This window comes from Aythya ferina, assembly GCF_964211825.1.
Source record: "Aythya ferina genome assembly, chromosome: 5".
In the NCBI taxonomy this organism is placed as follows: domain Eukaryota; kingdom Metazoa; phylum Chordata; class Aves; order Anseriformes; family Anatidae; genus Aythya; species Aythya ferina.
In genome coordinates this window covers 52,690,285-52,707,288 of record NC_140301.1, presented here as the reverse complement: position 1 = coordinate 52,707,288, position 17,004 = coordinate 52,690,285, and the positions used below count along the sequence as shown (strand labels likewise).

The window sequence follows — 17,004 nt, the reverse complement described above, 5'->3', positions numbered from 1 at the left end:
GGTGCAAAGCTGTCAGAGGAACTCAGAGCAGAGCTCACGTGTCTTTGGCCCTGAGAGGGAACAAGAAAGTCCCAAACGTAGCAAGCAAGCACCCAACAGGGAGGGTTCTAGAGCTGCTTACCGCAGCGGATGACAACTAGCTGTGACTTGTCAGAAAAACATTTCATATAGAGGGCTTATGTGAGAAGGCTTATGCATTATAGGAAGCTTCCTGAGCCTCTTAGTTTTGACCTCTTTATGTCATTTTATCTTCAGCTTTCTGAGTTCACAATAACTGCAGCTGAGGAGCTGTGAATCTACGGCACAAAACAGGTCGCAGGCAGTAAAACGGAGCCCAGGGCCCCCATTTGGCTTCAGTGTCACCTGGTGGCCTCCAAACACTACCACAAGACAGACAGCTAATGCTTAATTACAAGTAATGTCATCAGGTGCCCTGCAGTGCATCCCAGAGCAGCATGGGCAGCAAGACGCAGAAGCGTTCAAATGACCCTACTGAGATGCTGGCAGGATCGCGGGGACTCACAGAGCTTGGACGTGCTGTACACAGTGAGCACAGCACTCCGAAGCTGCTGTGGTAAAGGAGGCAACCAGGAGCTGGCTGTGTCTGGCTAAAAGAGCCTGAAGGGCAACAAAATATCCCGATTCATACTCCGCATACCTGTCTCCAGCAATAAAGGGCAACATCATATGCTTTCTTATCTGCATTCGTTCCCCCAGAGGCTACAGATAGATCAGGCCATCCGTTGCCCAGAAAACATGAGGCTCTGGCGTAATTGCAAGGACTGGCATTGAATCCCGAGCTGAGCTCCTGTGGGTTTCCTGCAGGGGCTGGGATGATGTTCCTGACGTGCAGGATCGTGGTTATTTTCCCCGCTTCCCTCCTGGCACCGACGCGAGCTGTGCTCCTCCCTGGAAATGTGTGTGGGTCTGTACGTGAGGTGTAGGAGCAGAACTGCGAGCCTGCTGTGCTCCAGACCCCGTGCCACACCAGCTCTGAAGGCATTGCCTTCCCCTGGAAGACAAAGGCTCCTTTGGGTGCCTCCCCTATCCAGTTCCCTCCCATCCCAAGAGACTCTAGGCAGCAGCTTTTTCCCTGTTTCTCCTCTTATTTTACCACAGTGGTTTAAAAGGGATAAGATCAAGCTCTTGGGTTAGGATAAAAAGCTGGGGAGAAATCCTAAGGGAAAGTCCTCGCACACATAAAAGTCCTGGGCGTCGATCCAGAAGAGGTAGGCAAAGAGTTTACAGGTTTGGGAAGGGATCAAAGAAACCTGCAGCAGCCATCCTTTATAATAGGAGGAAGGTTCAGGCACCTGTAAGAAACCCTTGGGAATTAGCATTGCTGTCGGTACCCTCATTTTGGGGGCAGCTTTTTACCTTGACTGCTGGCTGAGCTCCTGCCTGGCTCCACGGAGCCCCCATCTGCCTGCAGGTGTGCATCTGGGGCAGCCTGCAAGCGAGGGGAGCTGCTGGAGAGCTGCTGGAGGGCAAGGTCCTGCCTGCAGGGCTCAGCCTCAGTTGCTGTCCTTCTTTCCTGTTGTACTTCTGAAGCTTGGCAGAACCTGTGCGAGCACCCGGCTTGCATACCAGGCCCCCCGGGGGCAGCTTTCCTGAACATGCCCTCACTGTGTTTTTGGAGGACGAGGGATCACCTCCTGGCTGGGGGTGCTGGATGAAGCAGAGAGCACTGCAGCACCTCTGCACAATGTCCCTGGGGCTTAGACATCACCTACTGCCTCCAGTGCCCTGCGGGAGCCCAGGACAGGTTATCTCCCAAGAGAAGGAGCTGTCAGGGCGGAGAAGCACTGCTCCTGTTCGGCACATCGACAATGAGAGCTTGCCATCTGCTGGAAGGCGACCAGCACTGACAGGCAACACTGGCAAGAGCTCCTGGGTGGAGGAACACATGCTGCTCCCCTTCACAGCCACCCCGACTCCCGGCACTGCGATACTTCCCTCCCTCTGACACCCTCTCCGAGCGCAGCGTGCCACCCGCACGTCCAGCCCGACACGGGGCAGCCAGCTCCCTGCCGCGTCCGCTCCCGGCAGCACACTTCCAGCTGGAGAGTCCTCGGGTTTCCCAATCAGGTTTTATTCACGTGCAGGAGTACAGGAGCAGATCTCCAGCAAAAGGGATCGCAGAGCTGGTCTAGCAGTGCAAGCGGTGTCACCTCCGGGTATCAGTAGTATTAGTACGCTGCATAACATCGCTTAGCAAAGGCAGCATCAGCCCTACTGGCCTGTTATCCCACTGCTGCTCTGCATCAGATGGTGCACGAGTGGACCCAAGGAGATCTCTGGGAGGTTATCCTCCTGGTGTGGAAACCACCACGGCAACTTGTCAGTGCACACACCGCGTTCTCTGTAACACCGCCAGTGCCAAATGTCCTGAATTCCCTGCATTTCATGGCAGATCTTATGCCCAAACTCCTATTAGGTATCCATGTATTTCTGAAAGGTGGGATTTTCACATTATCATTTTTCCCCTAGCTGAGCCAAGCTGAGAGGCAGCACAGAGCGAACAGTTTTGGAGCAGCTGCAGGAAAGGCTGCAGGAGATTCTCCTGCCTCTGGCTCAAGTTGCACAAGCATTTCTTCGAGGAAAGGTCAAGTTTAAGCAGCGTTTGACTTTAGGCCCTCACTTCCAACTCTGCTGTACATTCTAGGCTGTCTGGTCCAAGCATTCATGTAGCTTCACAGTGAGCCAGATGGGGAAAACAATCCGGGTTTAAATGAACCCAACGAGACCTCCCCAAAAGAGCAGCACTGCCTGGATTGTGAACCTACACTCTGACCAGTGTTGGAAGGAGAAGAGACTGAGGAAAAATGAGGCAGAAGAAACAGGGACAATTAGTGGCCACAATTTCTGATTTTTGTTTCAGATCACTTCTCAATCATTTTTCTCATTTACAGCAGGGATAGAAAGACTGTTTTACCAAGAGAATAGCTCCAAAGTTCTCCTCCTAAATTCAATCCAAATCTTGTGCTCTACGATGGTTTTGATTTCATTGTGTAAACACAACATTCCCCTAACAAGGGATTACTTAGACCATGTCGTGTTGTAAGCAAAATTAGTGGAAACTATCCACTGGGATTTGACTCCAGCTTTGTGTGGAGCTCTCAGGGATACTCCAGTGAAAAGATGTCCTTTTAAAATTCTGGACAGAACCAAATAGTCCCCCAGGAACATAGCAGGCTTTGCAATTCCAGGTACGCTTCCAGATTGAAGATGTTCAAATATATCCAGAGTGAATCTCCTAAGGTTTTCTTTCGTACATGATGAGAAAGTTAGGAAAATTTCCAATCTGGTAATCCTCTAAAGGGGCCTGTAAAATCTAACCTTTGATTACTGTTAAAATCTACAAAATCTGACAAAACTCAACCACTTCCATTTCATGCTCCCCTTCCTGAGGGTCATGCCTGGAAGCCTTTTGGAAGGCTCCTTGGCTTTAATTTACACATTACTCCATCTAGTGGTCGAAGGGTTCCAGAATCCAAGAGTTTAAAACTCTGCCCTGGTACCAGCTGGAATTCAAACCTCTGCAGCAACTTTGCCATCACCACTTTTGCCTCCATCTGTTAAGAAGAAAAGCAAACTCGTTATCAGTGACAGCAAATACAGCTTTGCCCACAGCTGCTTAAATCCAGTGTGCTATGTCATACTGCTTTGTCAATATAGAGATTTAAAACTTAAAAACTTCCTGGATTTGATGACACTTGACAGGAACAAAGATCTTCCTTGTGTTTATGTTTTTAGCACTGTTTTGGCAATTGGAGTGTCAGCCCAGCCACTTTAACCTGCCGATTTTGATCACCAATGCTAAGATGAACTCAGAGCATGTTTCTGATTGCAAGGTAGAGACATGCCCTGCCTCTGCCTTGCGCAGGGTCAGTACAGGCCCCGTCTCTGCATACTATGAACTGGTACAGGGATTGATAACAAAACCTCACTGCAGAACTCCTTACCTGTGCAAACACCTGCCCGATACAGGAGCGGGGTCCTAGCGAGAATGGAAAATAGGAGTAATATGGCCTGCAGAGAAAAATATTCAAAACTGTCATTCTGATGGCTTTGTCAGAAAGAAAGAAGCAAATACCTTACCACCACAGCAAATAAATAGTCACAATGTCACCCCACCTAGCTAACTTGTCCAGGCAATCTCCAAATTAACTTTTTTTTTTTTCATTTAGAGCAGCAGTATAGCTCTGGCAAAAAATCCCTAATCATCTCCACTTTGTGTTGACTCAGCTCACAGAGATACTTTAATGCATGCAAACCTTATTTGTTAGCTGAATTTCAAGCAGACTCTAAATGTTCCAGCCCATCACGGGGCATAACGATCCATATAACTGTTGGTCCTGTGGGCAGGTCTGAACCACACCAGTGAGAGGACATCTGGTTCAGGAAACCAAACTAACTCCCGTCTGAAGTAAAGCCCCTGAACAACAAAGCAGTTTGATGTAGGGACCTCAGCACTATCACCCCCGCAGCAGAACTTCTTCTGCCCCTGGGCCCCTCATCCTGCCTCTCATGTGGAGACCGTTCAAGTTTCCTGGGGTAAAGGCTGTCACACATTAAATGCTGGTATTGCCTTAGGGCAAATACTCAGTCTGGTTTTGGCCAAGACTTCGACCTCAACGTAAATATTAAATAGCATTAGCATCGGTCTTTTTTGTAAGGCATAGTGTGGTCTAAAGAACTTCTGAACAAAAGCTGCACGCTGTTGTTTTCCATTTGTATTTGAATACAGCTTCAGTGTGCAGAGAATCACGGAATCATAGAGTATCTTGTGTTGGAAGGGACCCACAAGAATCATCAAGTCCAATTCCTGGCTCCACAACTCACACGAGTGTTACTCATACTTGGAATGGGAAAACAGTTTTATTCTGCTTTCTTCCCCTTGAAATCTCTCCCTGTAATGGTTCCTTGTTACATGTGTAGTAAGCTGGAAGTAAAATAACTCACTTTGGTGCATCTTTGCTAAATCGGTCTGGATTGAAAGTGAGTGGATCCTCAAAGTACCTTTCCATCCGCCCCATGATATAGGTGCTGAACTGCCAAGAAAGAGTTTATCTGTGTTAGTCAGCAGAAGCTTACTGAAAATGCCTCCTTGCCATCACAGATGCAAAAACATCCCCAGAACGTGCACTCCTCAGGCAAAACTGACCCAGGTTCCCAATTCATACCTCTATTTTGGCCACAATTTCAGTGAGGCCAGGAGGAATAGTCAGGGAGTACTTTGGCCTCTGATACACACACATGTTGCATGTGGATCCACTGCAGCAGGAAAAAGCTGCTGAAGGGGGATGTTGCTGCAAGACTCACAATTACTGTTGTGTTTGCAGGAATCCTGACGCCTTCGATGACATTTTCCTTCTCTGTCCAGCGTACCGTCCCTGGGACGGGCGGGTATAGCCGCAGCGATTCCTTCAGAACCTGCATCAGCAAAAAGCACAAAAGGTCAGTTAGTTAATACAGTGTAGGAAGCAGAAATAAAATTAATTACTTCCCCATGGCCTTTCACTCCTGCTAAATGGGAGCTTTTGACCTGTGGAACAGATGCTGGTTATCTCCCTTGGACTCCTGCGGGAAAAATAAATGACAAAGTCAGCTCCTTTGCTTCAGACCTGTTCTTTCTTATGACTGGTATAAAAAGTATAGAAGAAAAAAGCGGTGAAAAACACATGATATACCATGCATTGAACAGATCTAACACCTAAAGTTGGGTTAACAAATAAATGAAAAATTCCTGGGAAGGAATTCAGAGGGAGTATCTGAGAGTGAAGTTCATGCACCCCGTGAGCCGTGCTCAGAGCTTGTTGCCACCAGCATGGGTGGCTGCTGCCACCTCCTTCCCACCCTCAGCACTGTGCTCCTGCCTTTGTGCTGCTGATGGTGCACGGGGAACTGCGCCAGGTCACAGCACCAAAATGACAAAAAAACAACCTGGCAAAGAAAAACGAATAAGGACCAGTGAGAAAAAAAAGTGGAACGAGACCATTTCTTTGGTGGCACTGAGCTGTAAGAATGGCTTATTTCATGAAAGTGAAGCCTAATTAACAGTGCACATTAGCATTGCATTGCAAATGCAATTAACGGTGTGTATGCACGAGTGAATTAATGAAAAAGAAGAGTCGACAAAAGGATTCAGAATTGCTTGAATGACAAGAGAGGAGTCCCATGGTCTCTGATCCTCCAGGGACAGGCTGGCTCTCTGACCAAGGGCAACTGTGATTTTGCTTGTACAGATCCAAGCTTGTTCTGTTAAATAAACTGTCTGCTTTGAGAAGCTCTCATGTGATCTGTCTTAACACTGAAAGGCTCAGATACCTAGTCCTAATTGGAGTGGTGTAATTGTGATGATGTTTGGAGAAGTCTGGAGAAACCTGCTGGTTTCTGTAAGCACACAAGGATGTCTTTTCCTCACAAGAAATGGACTTTTGTAATTTATCCATCATCAAAGCGCCGTGATTTGGGGGATGAGACATGGCAAATGGTAAAACACCAGCACCCAGCTCAACAGGGCAATTTAAGAGATGAGTGATGGTGGAAGACTACTAAAATAACAGGAAAATTTAAGCAGGGAGAGTAGTTGCCAGGACTGTGATTCAGCCCCTCTGGAGGGTTACTGATGTTCCCCCATCTTGTTAAAAAAGATATGCAGTGTGAATGCTGCCAAGTAGCCAAGCCCTGGCTTTGCAGCTCATTACTAACTTTCCACAGATAAGACCTCTTTTAGGACCAAAGTCTCTTCTTTTCTTTTTTTTTTTCTTTTTTTTTTTTTTTTAGTGACTAAAGAGGGTTTAAAGAACGAAAAACTAAAAAGAATGAAATTGTGAAATTGCAAAAACTAGCCATTATTTTTGGTTGTCTTCAAATCCTGCTTCGTTTATTGCACTATGGTGAGATCATAGTTGGAGATGCTTTAATAATAATCAAACAAAAATAGAGCTGGGAGTTTGGGAACTGCGTGGGACTCATGCAAAGATTGGGCTCAAGGTTGCAAACCCTTCTTAAAATATGACTACAATTTCAGCTTAAACAGGTAGGGATTAAGCAACTCCACTCTAGCTTCCTGGCTGGTAATAATGAAAGCAAGCAGTGAAGGAATCGTGTGGGATTTCAGAACGAAACCCTAGGAGCACCCTTCCCAGCAAGGCTGGTCTGCTGCAGATGGCTCTCTACCTGCTTGCTTACTCTCTGAGGACAAATACCGTCAGCATCTTGGTGTTGCTCCTAAACTCTTAAAAGCGTGAGGCTCCTCTTGGCAGTCGTATGACATGGCAGGAGCGCTACCAAACAGCTCTGACTGGTATCTTACCTCACTCCCACAGTACCTGTGATAAGTACTTCAGTTTGCCAAGATCCTCATAGCTGATGTCTCTCTTGGCACCAAGGACTTCATCCACTTCGGCCTGAACTCTACAGTTAAATTAAGAAATGTTAGTTGCAGACACCCATTTTTTGCTAGGCAAGCTGACAAAGTACATTTTTTACTTTCCAGACATTGAGTTGGACTTTGACTTCCATCCTCAGGCAAAATGCCTACTGATTCCCAGCCAGCCTGCCTGAACTTGTGCCTCGTTATCAGGGAGCAGTAATGCGCACACAGCACAATCGGACCAGGCAGCATTCAGAACCAGCTTCATATAAAGGCTTTGAAAAAAAAATCACATAGATGGAATTGAAATAATTCATCCCTTTCCTTTTAGGTATATTAGACTACCAAATTGTTTCTTTTGGAAAGAAGGCTAGAATTTATTAGGAATGGATCCTAGCTTTTTGATAATCCTGATAATTAACTTCACCTTGAAATTAACAGTGAGCTGACTTTGCAGATGAGAGCGCCCGTACCTTTCCATTATTTCAGGATGCTGAGCCAGTGCCATTACTGTAAACGACAGCTGATTGGCAGTGGTTTCATGACCTGACAACAGAAAGAATCAGTTTAAAGCTTAGTATGAAATAAGATGATACTGTTAAGGTCTACTTGTGTTATTGTCAATAAAAGTCATGCCCCAAACAGTAAATTTCAGGTCTGCTAGAAATTAACTGAAACACTAACAGGGAGGTAATTTCTATATAAATGCCTTTCAAGAACTACAAGAACAAGACATAGCTGGTAAAGATACAAGCTGTCTTGATCAATTCATGGCTGCAGTTGTTATATACAGCACTGACTGGTTATGAATTCCCTGTCAGTGAGGGTCAGCACTAACACTCAGCAGAGGCCTGGGAGATTCTTTGAAATTTCTTTGAAATATTCTTTGAAATGTTTGCTTTATGTGGATTTTTTTATGAGGATTTTTTTATGCATATGCATATGTTCTGTTTTAAAGCACTACAGAAAACAGACTTCTTTAAAGTTGTATTTGTTGAAAAAATGTCTTTTTTGCAAAAGAACAGTATTTGACCCAACCCCATGAGGCCACCTAAATCCTACTGACTTGCCAGATTAAACTTTCTGTGTCCTTTACCCCATGTATCTCTTTGGCCTCTGCTTCTCCTGATGGCTTTGGCAGTGCCCTCTCTGACCTGGCACTGATTAATGCCCTTAGGGCAAGAATGGCATTCACTTGTGTGGGTGAGGTGATGTGATGTGAAGACCCCTGCTTGTACCCCAGCAGACAGGGCCACTCCCTGCACCACCACCCTGGCTTTAATTCCTACGCTGATATAACAGAACAAGGATAAAACTTAATTTGTCCATGAGAAAATGAAGAGTTCTTTCCAGACTTTGCTCAGCTGGTCTTACATCAGTATAATGATGCTGTCTTCCAGCAAAGTGACTCCTGGTCACAGCAGCATCGTAAGGCGTGAGCAAAGCTCTCATAGGCAGCCCAAGACTGAGCACAGCTTCCCACATTACATATACAAATAATAAAGTAGCTACTAACCCGCAACAAAGAAAGTGACAAAGTTATCCAGCATGTTTTCATCATCTCTAGTTTCCTCCAGAGCTGTCAAGACAGAAAAATGAATGAGATTAGAAAATGACCCTGTACCCCAGCTGGAAGAGTCAGGGCACTCTGCTCTGCTTCGAGCATTTTTTCTGAGGTGAAACAGGGAGGGAATGCTGAGAGGACTACTCGTTGGGGTCCTAAACCAGTACTTGATCCAACATCAAGAAACATGGAATTTTCAAAACAAGTCCTAGTACGATTCCTCAGTGTGAAAAAACACATTTCTGAAGTCATTAAAGGAGGACTGAGTCCCAGTGTTCAGATCTCAGGAAAAGCACGCCACAGACAAATTAACTTAAAGAGCAATGAGTTTCCTACCGTCTCCTTTCAGTATCTGTGTAAGAATATCTAACGTGTCTTCCTTCCCACTCTGGATGGCTTCTCTCCTCTGGTCAATGCACTCCTTTCCCACGCGCCGCAGCAGCCTCAGGCTCTCCCGGGCCTCCTTTATCATTTTCTGTTTTCCTGGCATATACTGAATACAGGATGTAGTTAGTCATTTTATTCTTTTTGCTGGTAAAAACACCACCAGTGTTATTTTTCAAGTGAGCACCTCATTTCTATTTTAACAAATATGTGTGCTGTCCATGGAACCAAGTGAATGTCCCCAAAGTGAAGTGTTTGGGCTAAAATGAGAAGTATTTCAATCTGTGCATGCTGATGTCCTGCCTTGTCAGAGCTAACATGTTAAGCACCATGAGCACAATTCCTCACCTCCCCAAGGAAAGAAACTGTAGCACGTGGCACAGAATCCAACCTTTGGACCAAAACGGGAAACCAGGAGCTCTACAAGTCTGAACCACAGCTTTCTCAAGAAGCAGTGGAATTTAACTTAACCATTTCAGATTTCATCCATAATCTCTTAGTACATGAATATCAGTCCAAAATACTTTTTTTGGGGTAAGAAAGTTCAAATTTCTTCCACCTTGAGTAAAGGCAGAAATACTTCTTGGACAAACAGCAAGGACATCCCGATTTTTGCAGCAATGGGTGTGAAAGTATAAAAGGACATGAGAAGAGGAAACATGCAGGGGGGAGGAGAAGGCAGAAAGACAGAAACAAAGCATTAAATAATAATGTCAATTTTGTAAGTGTTTTAAAGTGCTAATTAATTTTATCTCAGTGCATGTTGGAGGAAAAGAACTACTCATGATGTTTTCCCTGTCACATATGGACCACACACAGCCCCAGCCCCATACAGAGGAAGAGGCTCCAGCTGGACATGTGAGAGGACTGACCGAGGAGCACACTGACCTTCACAAAGGGGATGCGCATCTCAGTCATTCCCTTCATAATCATGGTCACAGCATGTGGGAACGGTGTCCGGTCATCACTCAGCGCGTTCAACTCCAAGCCAAAGGCTATCTGAGGAGAGGGAGAGAAAAAGGGAGCCACTTCCTAATCCTTCCTGGCTCAGCAGGGCTGGGATGAAACAGCAGGATTGCCTCACGCTGACTGTCTTTGACCAGGAAAATGCCTCAGGCTAGGTTCTGCCCTGCAGGAGCCTGGGAGGGAAGGGTGATAGCTACATTAGGCTTCCTCCTTATTTGGGGGAATTAATATTACTCTCAATTCATGTTTCTCATAAAGAAAGGAAGAGCCAGTATCAGGCAGACTTCATGCTGATGTATAATAATTAACACAACACGCACCCATGAACAAATAGCAGTGTGCCCCTTTTGTCTGGACGGGTGGGACTCATGAGGCTGTAAGGGTTTTTGCAAAGGGCCCCCTGTGCAGCATGCTGCTGGCCACGCTTAGATGACATAAACCCTGCCCTAACTGCTCCTTCCTATGTCTCAGTCTGAATGGAAGTGTCTCAACTGCTGCCTCAATTCTTCAGGCATTTCTGGGTAGAGGTCAGTTTCCCTGGCTCCAGCTCCTGATCCCGCTACTTCCATTCCTTCCTGCTAATTGCGAAGGAAGCAAGAAAGCAGACAGCTGGTACCTTTGCAATGACATCCAAAGTCACCCGGCTCATCATCGTCAGCATGCTAAACTCTTTCTTTCCATCTGCCTTTTCCTCTAGCTTCTCCATCAGCTCCTCTGCTTTTTCATTAAAAGTTTCCATCAGGCCAATCAGGTAGCTGAACAATTAATAAAAATGAGTGATCGGGCTCTGGGGAGGACATCTTTGCTCAGGCAAAATTATCTTATTGTTTTCCATAGAAAATTATCAAGAACTTATTTTAATTTTTATTGTTTTAATTGTATTTATTATATTAGTATATTTAATTATATTATGGTTTTAATTTACATTGTTTTAACCTTAGATTTATAACAAATTTGCCTTAGTACTTTAAAAAAACAAATATAAAATGAGATAAATTCCTCTTGTAGAAGCTCAGCTCTACCCTACCACGTAAATAACAGGTGCCATGGCAAAGGGCTTTGGCCTGGGCATGTCGAGGCAGATGGACAAATCTTCAGACCCTAAATGCAATGTGTCTACTTCGTACAGGCACTCACAAACAAACCAGACCAAGCCCCAACTTATTAATCAAGCTCTGTCTCCCACAGGGCGTCACTCAGACAGGTGAATGATTAGGCTTGCCCACTTCAAATATCTGAGGTTTGTTTTCAAATGGGATGAAGCAGCCATCAGCACATTCCTGGGACCTTCCTGCCATCACTGAGTTTGTATGGGTGTCACTCCCACAGGAAAAATCCGGTCCGGTTGTACTTGTCAAGGGATCAATGTGTTACACTCAATGTAAAATACAATTCTGACAATAAATTGGTTTTCTCTTTCTAAATATAAATTAAACAAACAAACAAACAAACAAACAACAACAATAAAAAAACGGACCAACAAGAGTGAGAATCATGAAAATACAGTAGAAACAACAGACAGATGTTTGCCTTACGTTCGGCTGAAAGCTGGATCCATCACCTTCCGCTGCTTGTGCCAATGCTCGTAGTTGCGGTCGGTTACCAAGCCATTCCCCAGAAATCTGGCATTTAGGAAAACAAGGACAGAAACAGTTTTCAGCAGGGGAGGCAGCCCAAGCCTGTCAAGTCACAAAGGAAACTTCCACATCTACTTTCTTGTATTTTTCCCATGTGCAGAGTACATTGTTGCTGTGAGAACACAATCTTTTCATTGTTGTGGACAGCAACGGAATTGCAGCTATGTTTTGCCTGGAATGAGTGGACTGCTGAGTCCAACAGGGGATGCTGGCTCATTACACAGGTTCCCCAAAACAACTGCTGTGCAAATAATTAACATAATAACTGCATTATTCTGTGTTCAGAATCATCAAGATAACAGTGAAAACTCTCATTTTCTATCATTCTGCTTAGGAGCCGGAAACTCCAGTGCATTTAGTGCTCTAAAATCCAAGTTTGGTGATGGTCTTCAGCAACCTATTCTGAGACTAACTGAACATCCACAGGGGAAAAAACATAAGATCAAGGTAAAAAATCCAACATAACCTCCTGCCCGATCAGGAAGACATTCGACTTGACACATGCACATTCAGCATCATTTAGTAGATACCTGTTGCTTAAATATGTCTGGAATTAGTCATTAATCTCAGTGCTAAGACAAATGGTCTGACTCAAAACGAGTGTCACGCCTGTGCCTTTATTAATCTTTCACTTATTTTCAGATCACAGCGGCTTCACATGGATTTTCCCTACCTTACGCCGAACATGTTGAAGATACGACCATAGACCAGGGGATCCTTAGGGTACTGCGGTGACATCAAGAACTCCTAAAATCAAACCTCAGGTCAGTGAATGCTGAGTGCTCTCTGTTTCCCAGACAAAACATAAAAAGCCACTCACACATTCACTCTTTTCCTCCTGTAGCAACAGACTACATGAATTATTTGGTGTGCTCTGATTCCCCAGTTTCCACACTGATAACTTGTTTTGCATGCCTGTAGCACTTTTTGCCCAGTGACCTGGAATCTCACTCTATGATTATTACAAGGGTTTAGAGGAAGAAATCCAGCCCTGATGTGCCTTGTTCTTTAGAGATATTAGGCTCTTGCAGATGGTCTGCTTTTCAGAAAGGGTGGATGCTTGCTCTATCTGCAGTTTAAAGGAAAGTAACAAAGTAAATCAACTGATTAAGTAAGAAAATAAATCTGGAGAGCTGAGGGTGCAGGCCCCCTTGCCCTCGCAACCCAGCTAGAGTCCCGCTCCCTGAAGGCACAGGCTGCTGCACCACGCTGCCCTAACCACCAGACACCACCTCTCTTTTTTGGAGGGATGGGCTGATCCCCACTGTCAATTCAGTTTTATTCTGCAGTACCTTCACTCCTTCAGGACTCAGAATCATTACTGAGACTCTGTGAAAAGCATTAAACCGTATAACAGGTCCATACTTCTCTGACCTACAGAAAGAAAAGGAAAAAAAAGAGATTTATGGTACAGAACACCAACACCTAACAGTTCAAACCTAACAACTTCAAGGGGCCAAAGGAGCATGGACTTGGAATTACTGCAGACTTGAGTGAATAACGCTGCTAAGAGAAAGATCAATGCTTTCTTTTCTGTCTGGTAACTCTACCGACCTTCTGAAGGATGCTAAACATGTAACTCAATGCCTCTGTGCCTTGTTTTCCCAACTTGTATAACAAAAGCTACCCAAGCCTAGCTTAGTGGTGTGTCTCAACTTACCACTGCAAGAAAAGGTCGTGTATAAGCTCCTGTTTCTCCATCATTCTCCAAATGATTGGCAGATGTCCAAGTAAAAAGCTGCATAAAATGAAGTAAAGAGTGTCAGGAGGATGCCAAAACAGGGGTTTGCATGGATTGCAATGCTTGGGACTGGTATTTCGGAAGGGATGGCTGTGGAAGGATGTGGGGTGAGCTCCAAGACCCTGTTGTTTTGCTGTGGTCTAATGATGCAAAGAACAATTTGGAATGACGCTAGCACTGGGTAGATGTTCTGTTTTTAAATGAAACAAACACGCTCCAGATTCTTTGCCGAGGGAAACAAGCAGGGCAAACCCAACTCCATTTCTGTGGCTGTGTTTATAGCCCTGCATGTCCGTGTGCCATTTATTCAGTACATGTCCTTATCCTTGTTGCTCATCGGACACAGTATGTGTTGCTTGTGGTTTTCCTCCTGGTAAGGAAAGGTAAAAATAACACAGTGATGCCAGTGCCCAGCCACCACCCAGATAAGCTGCGGACCTTGGTCACTTGGTGCCCCTGCACAGCCAGGGGGATCGGTGCAGAGAGGCAGGACAAAGTGCTGCCTGGCTGCACACCCACGGCGGCTTTTTTTCTTAGAGACTACGAAATGTTGAAGGAAAACTTAGAAGGATTCACTGATTCATATGGAAATCGCAGAAATGAATAAAAAGGGTTAACTCTTCACATACAATAGCTGTATTCAAAAGTCAGAGATCAATTTCTTCCTTCAGATGTGAGCAGGGAATTCCCACAGGCTTTGTGCACATCTGAAGGAAGATTTGGCCAAGCTCCTCTCCAAATCAAGCAAGCTATGCTAGAGATCTGTTTTCCATTTGAGACACAGAGAGACATGCTATCATCCTCTTCAGTATAAACAAGCTATAGGGGAAAAACAGGCTCTTATTTTATTTCTGTTGGAACTGGTAGGTGCTTAAAATAACAAGCACTCAACAAAGTTACACAACATCTACAGAAACTTTTAATCCTTCCTTTGCTTGACTCCTCTGCTGTAACTGGACTCCAAAAAGACAAAAAGCTCCAAAGAAGACAAAGTCCTTTGTTAGCCAAAGCTCCGGGAACCACTCTATCTGCAGCATATTGAAGCAAGGCCCCACTCACGGCTCCCCTTGTGTGGCTGGGGAGTTGTGACAAACTGGATGTTTTGTCCTCTGTCCCATCACTACCCAATTCAGTTAGGTGCTACAACAGGCCTAGAGCATTCATCCGCTAATGAGAAGTCACAACTCCTCTCACTTACTGCATGCCATGAAAAAAATAAGCAAGGGCTTGGTTTGGGATATATAATTAAGTGACATTACCATCTGAAAACATGCATTTACAAAGAAATCCTTTTTTCCATTTCTTACTATTAGATCTCTAATATGAAGCAAACCTTTGAAGAGACAATCTTATGTCTTCAAAGGGGAGCCATTCACACGGCAGGAACGACACAAAGCCACTATGACTCACGTTTCCAGCCTGTTGTGCACAAGCCTCATTTAGAGATGTGCTGCGTTGGTCCGGCTAAAACAAATCAGCCCAGGAAATCAAGGGTGTTAATATAATCTTGTCATCACGCAGCCATAAAGGCTGAGACGAAGTCTGAGGTTTTGATAAGATCCTCCTGCACTTCATCCTAAAACAACGCTTTCTTAAGCTTTTATTAAAGGTAAAGGAAAGAGACAAGAATGAAGGGAATGGGATGAATCCCATTTTAGCACCGTGAGATCATGGAGTCATTTGGGTTGGCAAGGACCTCTGGAGGCCACTGGCCAAGTCTCCGGCTGGAGGCCAGAGCTGCATGACTTTGCTCAGGGACTCATCCAGCCACTCGGGCCAGTGTTTGAGCACAGGACAGTGAGGTTGTTTTGCCTCACACCTAATTGCAATTGCTGTATGGCAGCTGGTGTACATTGCCCCTTGCGTTGTGCTGTGCACCTCCAAGGAGACTCTGGCCCCATTTTCTCATAACCACCTGTGTACTAGGGAGGTTACATCTGCACCTGTGTCACCGTTTTTATAAATTACTTACCAGAGCTGGAGGTATTTGATCTTTCCTACCTTGGATATTTAGTAATGGAAGTGTTTGTGCCACAAGTACTGAAATGGGGGTTTGGGACAGTTGCTGACCATTTATACTTTTGAAAAGCTGTCAGGTACCATGGGCTCACAGGACAGACAAGCTTGCACATAGAGAATCAGTACTAGAAACCTTCCTGCAGAGGACCCGAGGCTGATCACCATGATCACACCTCAAATCCTGGAGAAGGGACAGAACTGCCAAAGGGTTACTTAGCTGCCGTTAGGTTAGGGCGTGACTTCACACCTCAAAATGCACCCAAGGACAAGCAGGTTCAGGTCCCGCAGGATCCCCCACAGCCCTAATCACCACATCTGACCCTGATGCCACAAGTAGGCTGAAACCTGCGGGTACGTCCCTGTGGGACTGCTCGTGTCCCAGAGCACTGGTGGGGTGTCATGGCACCTGCACCCAGAGGTGCGGTTAAAGGGACTCCTGGGTGCCATGAACCCGCTGAGGGGACCCAGAAGGGCGATGCCGGCTCTGAACCCCCTCCGCCTCGCTCCGGCTGCACGGACACCGGGACAACACCGGGACAACAACACCGGGACGACAACATCGGGACAACAACACAGGGGCGCCCGCCCGGCTCCTGAGCCCTTACCTCTCGCGGGGGGCGCCCGGGATGTGGTCATACTTGGCGTGGACGTGCCTCACGTAGCAGCAGTAGAGCCCGGCCGCCAGCAGCAGCAGCAGCAGCAGCAGCAGCAGGGCCGCGGCCGCCAGCCCGCCCAGCGCCGCCATGCCCGCGGCGCCGCCTCCCAGCGCCGGGTGCCCGGCTGAGGGCGGGCGGGGCGAGCCGCGGGGACACGGGCTGAGGGCAGCGGCCCGGCCCGGGGGGTGGCCCTGGGTTGTGCGTGGTGAAATCGTGTAATTAGTGCGATTGTGTAACTGTGATAGTGCTAACGCCTCCTCCCAGCTCGGCACGGGTGTTGGGGAAGGGACGAAGTGCCAAAGGAGGTTACAGCAAGGGTCTGGGAACCCGTCGGTGCTCTGGGGGTGATGAACAGGAGCAAGCCACACACGCTGTGCCCACTTCCAGCTCCCCTCCCAGCCCTGCTGACTGCCCTCGGGGTCCCCCTCACTGCTGTCCCCATGGGGACAGGAGCAGGACACCCCGCTGCCTGCCGGCACACCTCACCCACAGCCTGTCACTGACAGGTGTCCCCATTCCCGTGCTCCTTCCTCACATACACCTTACTCAGCCTGCCGGAGACAGGATGCTAAGCTAGCTGGATTTTTATCATGTCTTCTTCTATTTTGCCTCCTGTGGGTCTCTGGCACGTTTCTCAGTAGGAGTTCTCAACCCTG

The 17,004-nt window shown here is 46.3% G+C and overlaps 1 protein-coding gene across 1 annotated transcript; it reads right to left on the bottom strand.

Moving 5' to 3' along the window:
- Window positions 1-2,849: 2,849 nt before the first annotated feature.
- Window positions 2,850-16,463, bottom strand: CYP46A1 (cytochrome P450 family 46 subfamily A member 1). Its single transcript, XM_084521706.1, has 15 exons — window positions 16,298-16,463; window positions 13,593-13,670; window positions 13,225-13,306; window positions 12,606-12,679; window positions 11,831-11,917; window positions 10,912-11,050; window positions 10,218-10,328; window positions 9,282-9,438; window positions 8,898-8,960; window positions 7,855-7,927; window positions 7,338-7,422; window positions 5,326-5,436; window positions 4,966-5,054; window positions 3,966-4,032; window positions 2,850-3,575 (listed from the first exon to the last, which is right to left on the bottom strand). Exons 1-15 carry the CDS (start codon window positions 16,435-16,437, stop codon window positions 3,414-3,416), a joined length of 1,518 nt encoding a protein of 505 aa, XP_084377832.1. The 5' UTR covers window positions 16,438-16,463; the 3' UTR covers window positions 2,850-3,413.
- Between the last annotated feature and the right edge of the window lie 541 nt (window positions 16,464-17,004).

Coding starts and splice junctions, on each gene's coding strand:
- CYP46A1 (XM_084521706.1), bottom strand. CDS start 16,437: ATGGCGGCGCTGGGCGGGCTGGCGGCCGCGGCCCTGCTGCTGCTGCTG. Junction 13,671..16,297: donor CCGGGCGCCCCCCGCGAGAG/GTAAGGGCTCAG, acceptor CATTTTATGCAG/CTTTTTACTTGGACATCTGC. Junction 9,439..10,217: donor TGCGCATCCCCTTTGTGAAG/GTCAGTGTGCTC, acceptor TCCTGTATTCAG/TATATGCCAGGAAAACAGAA.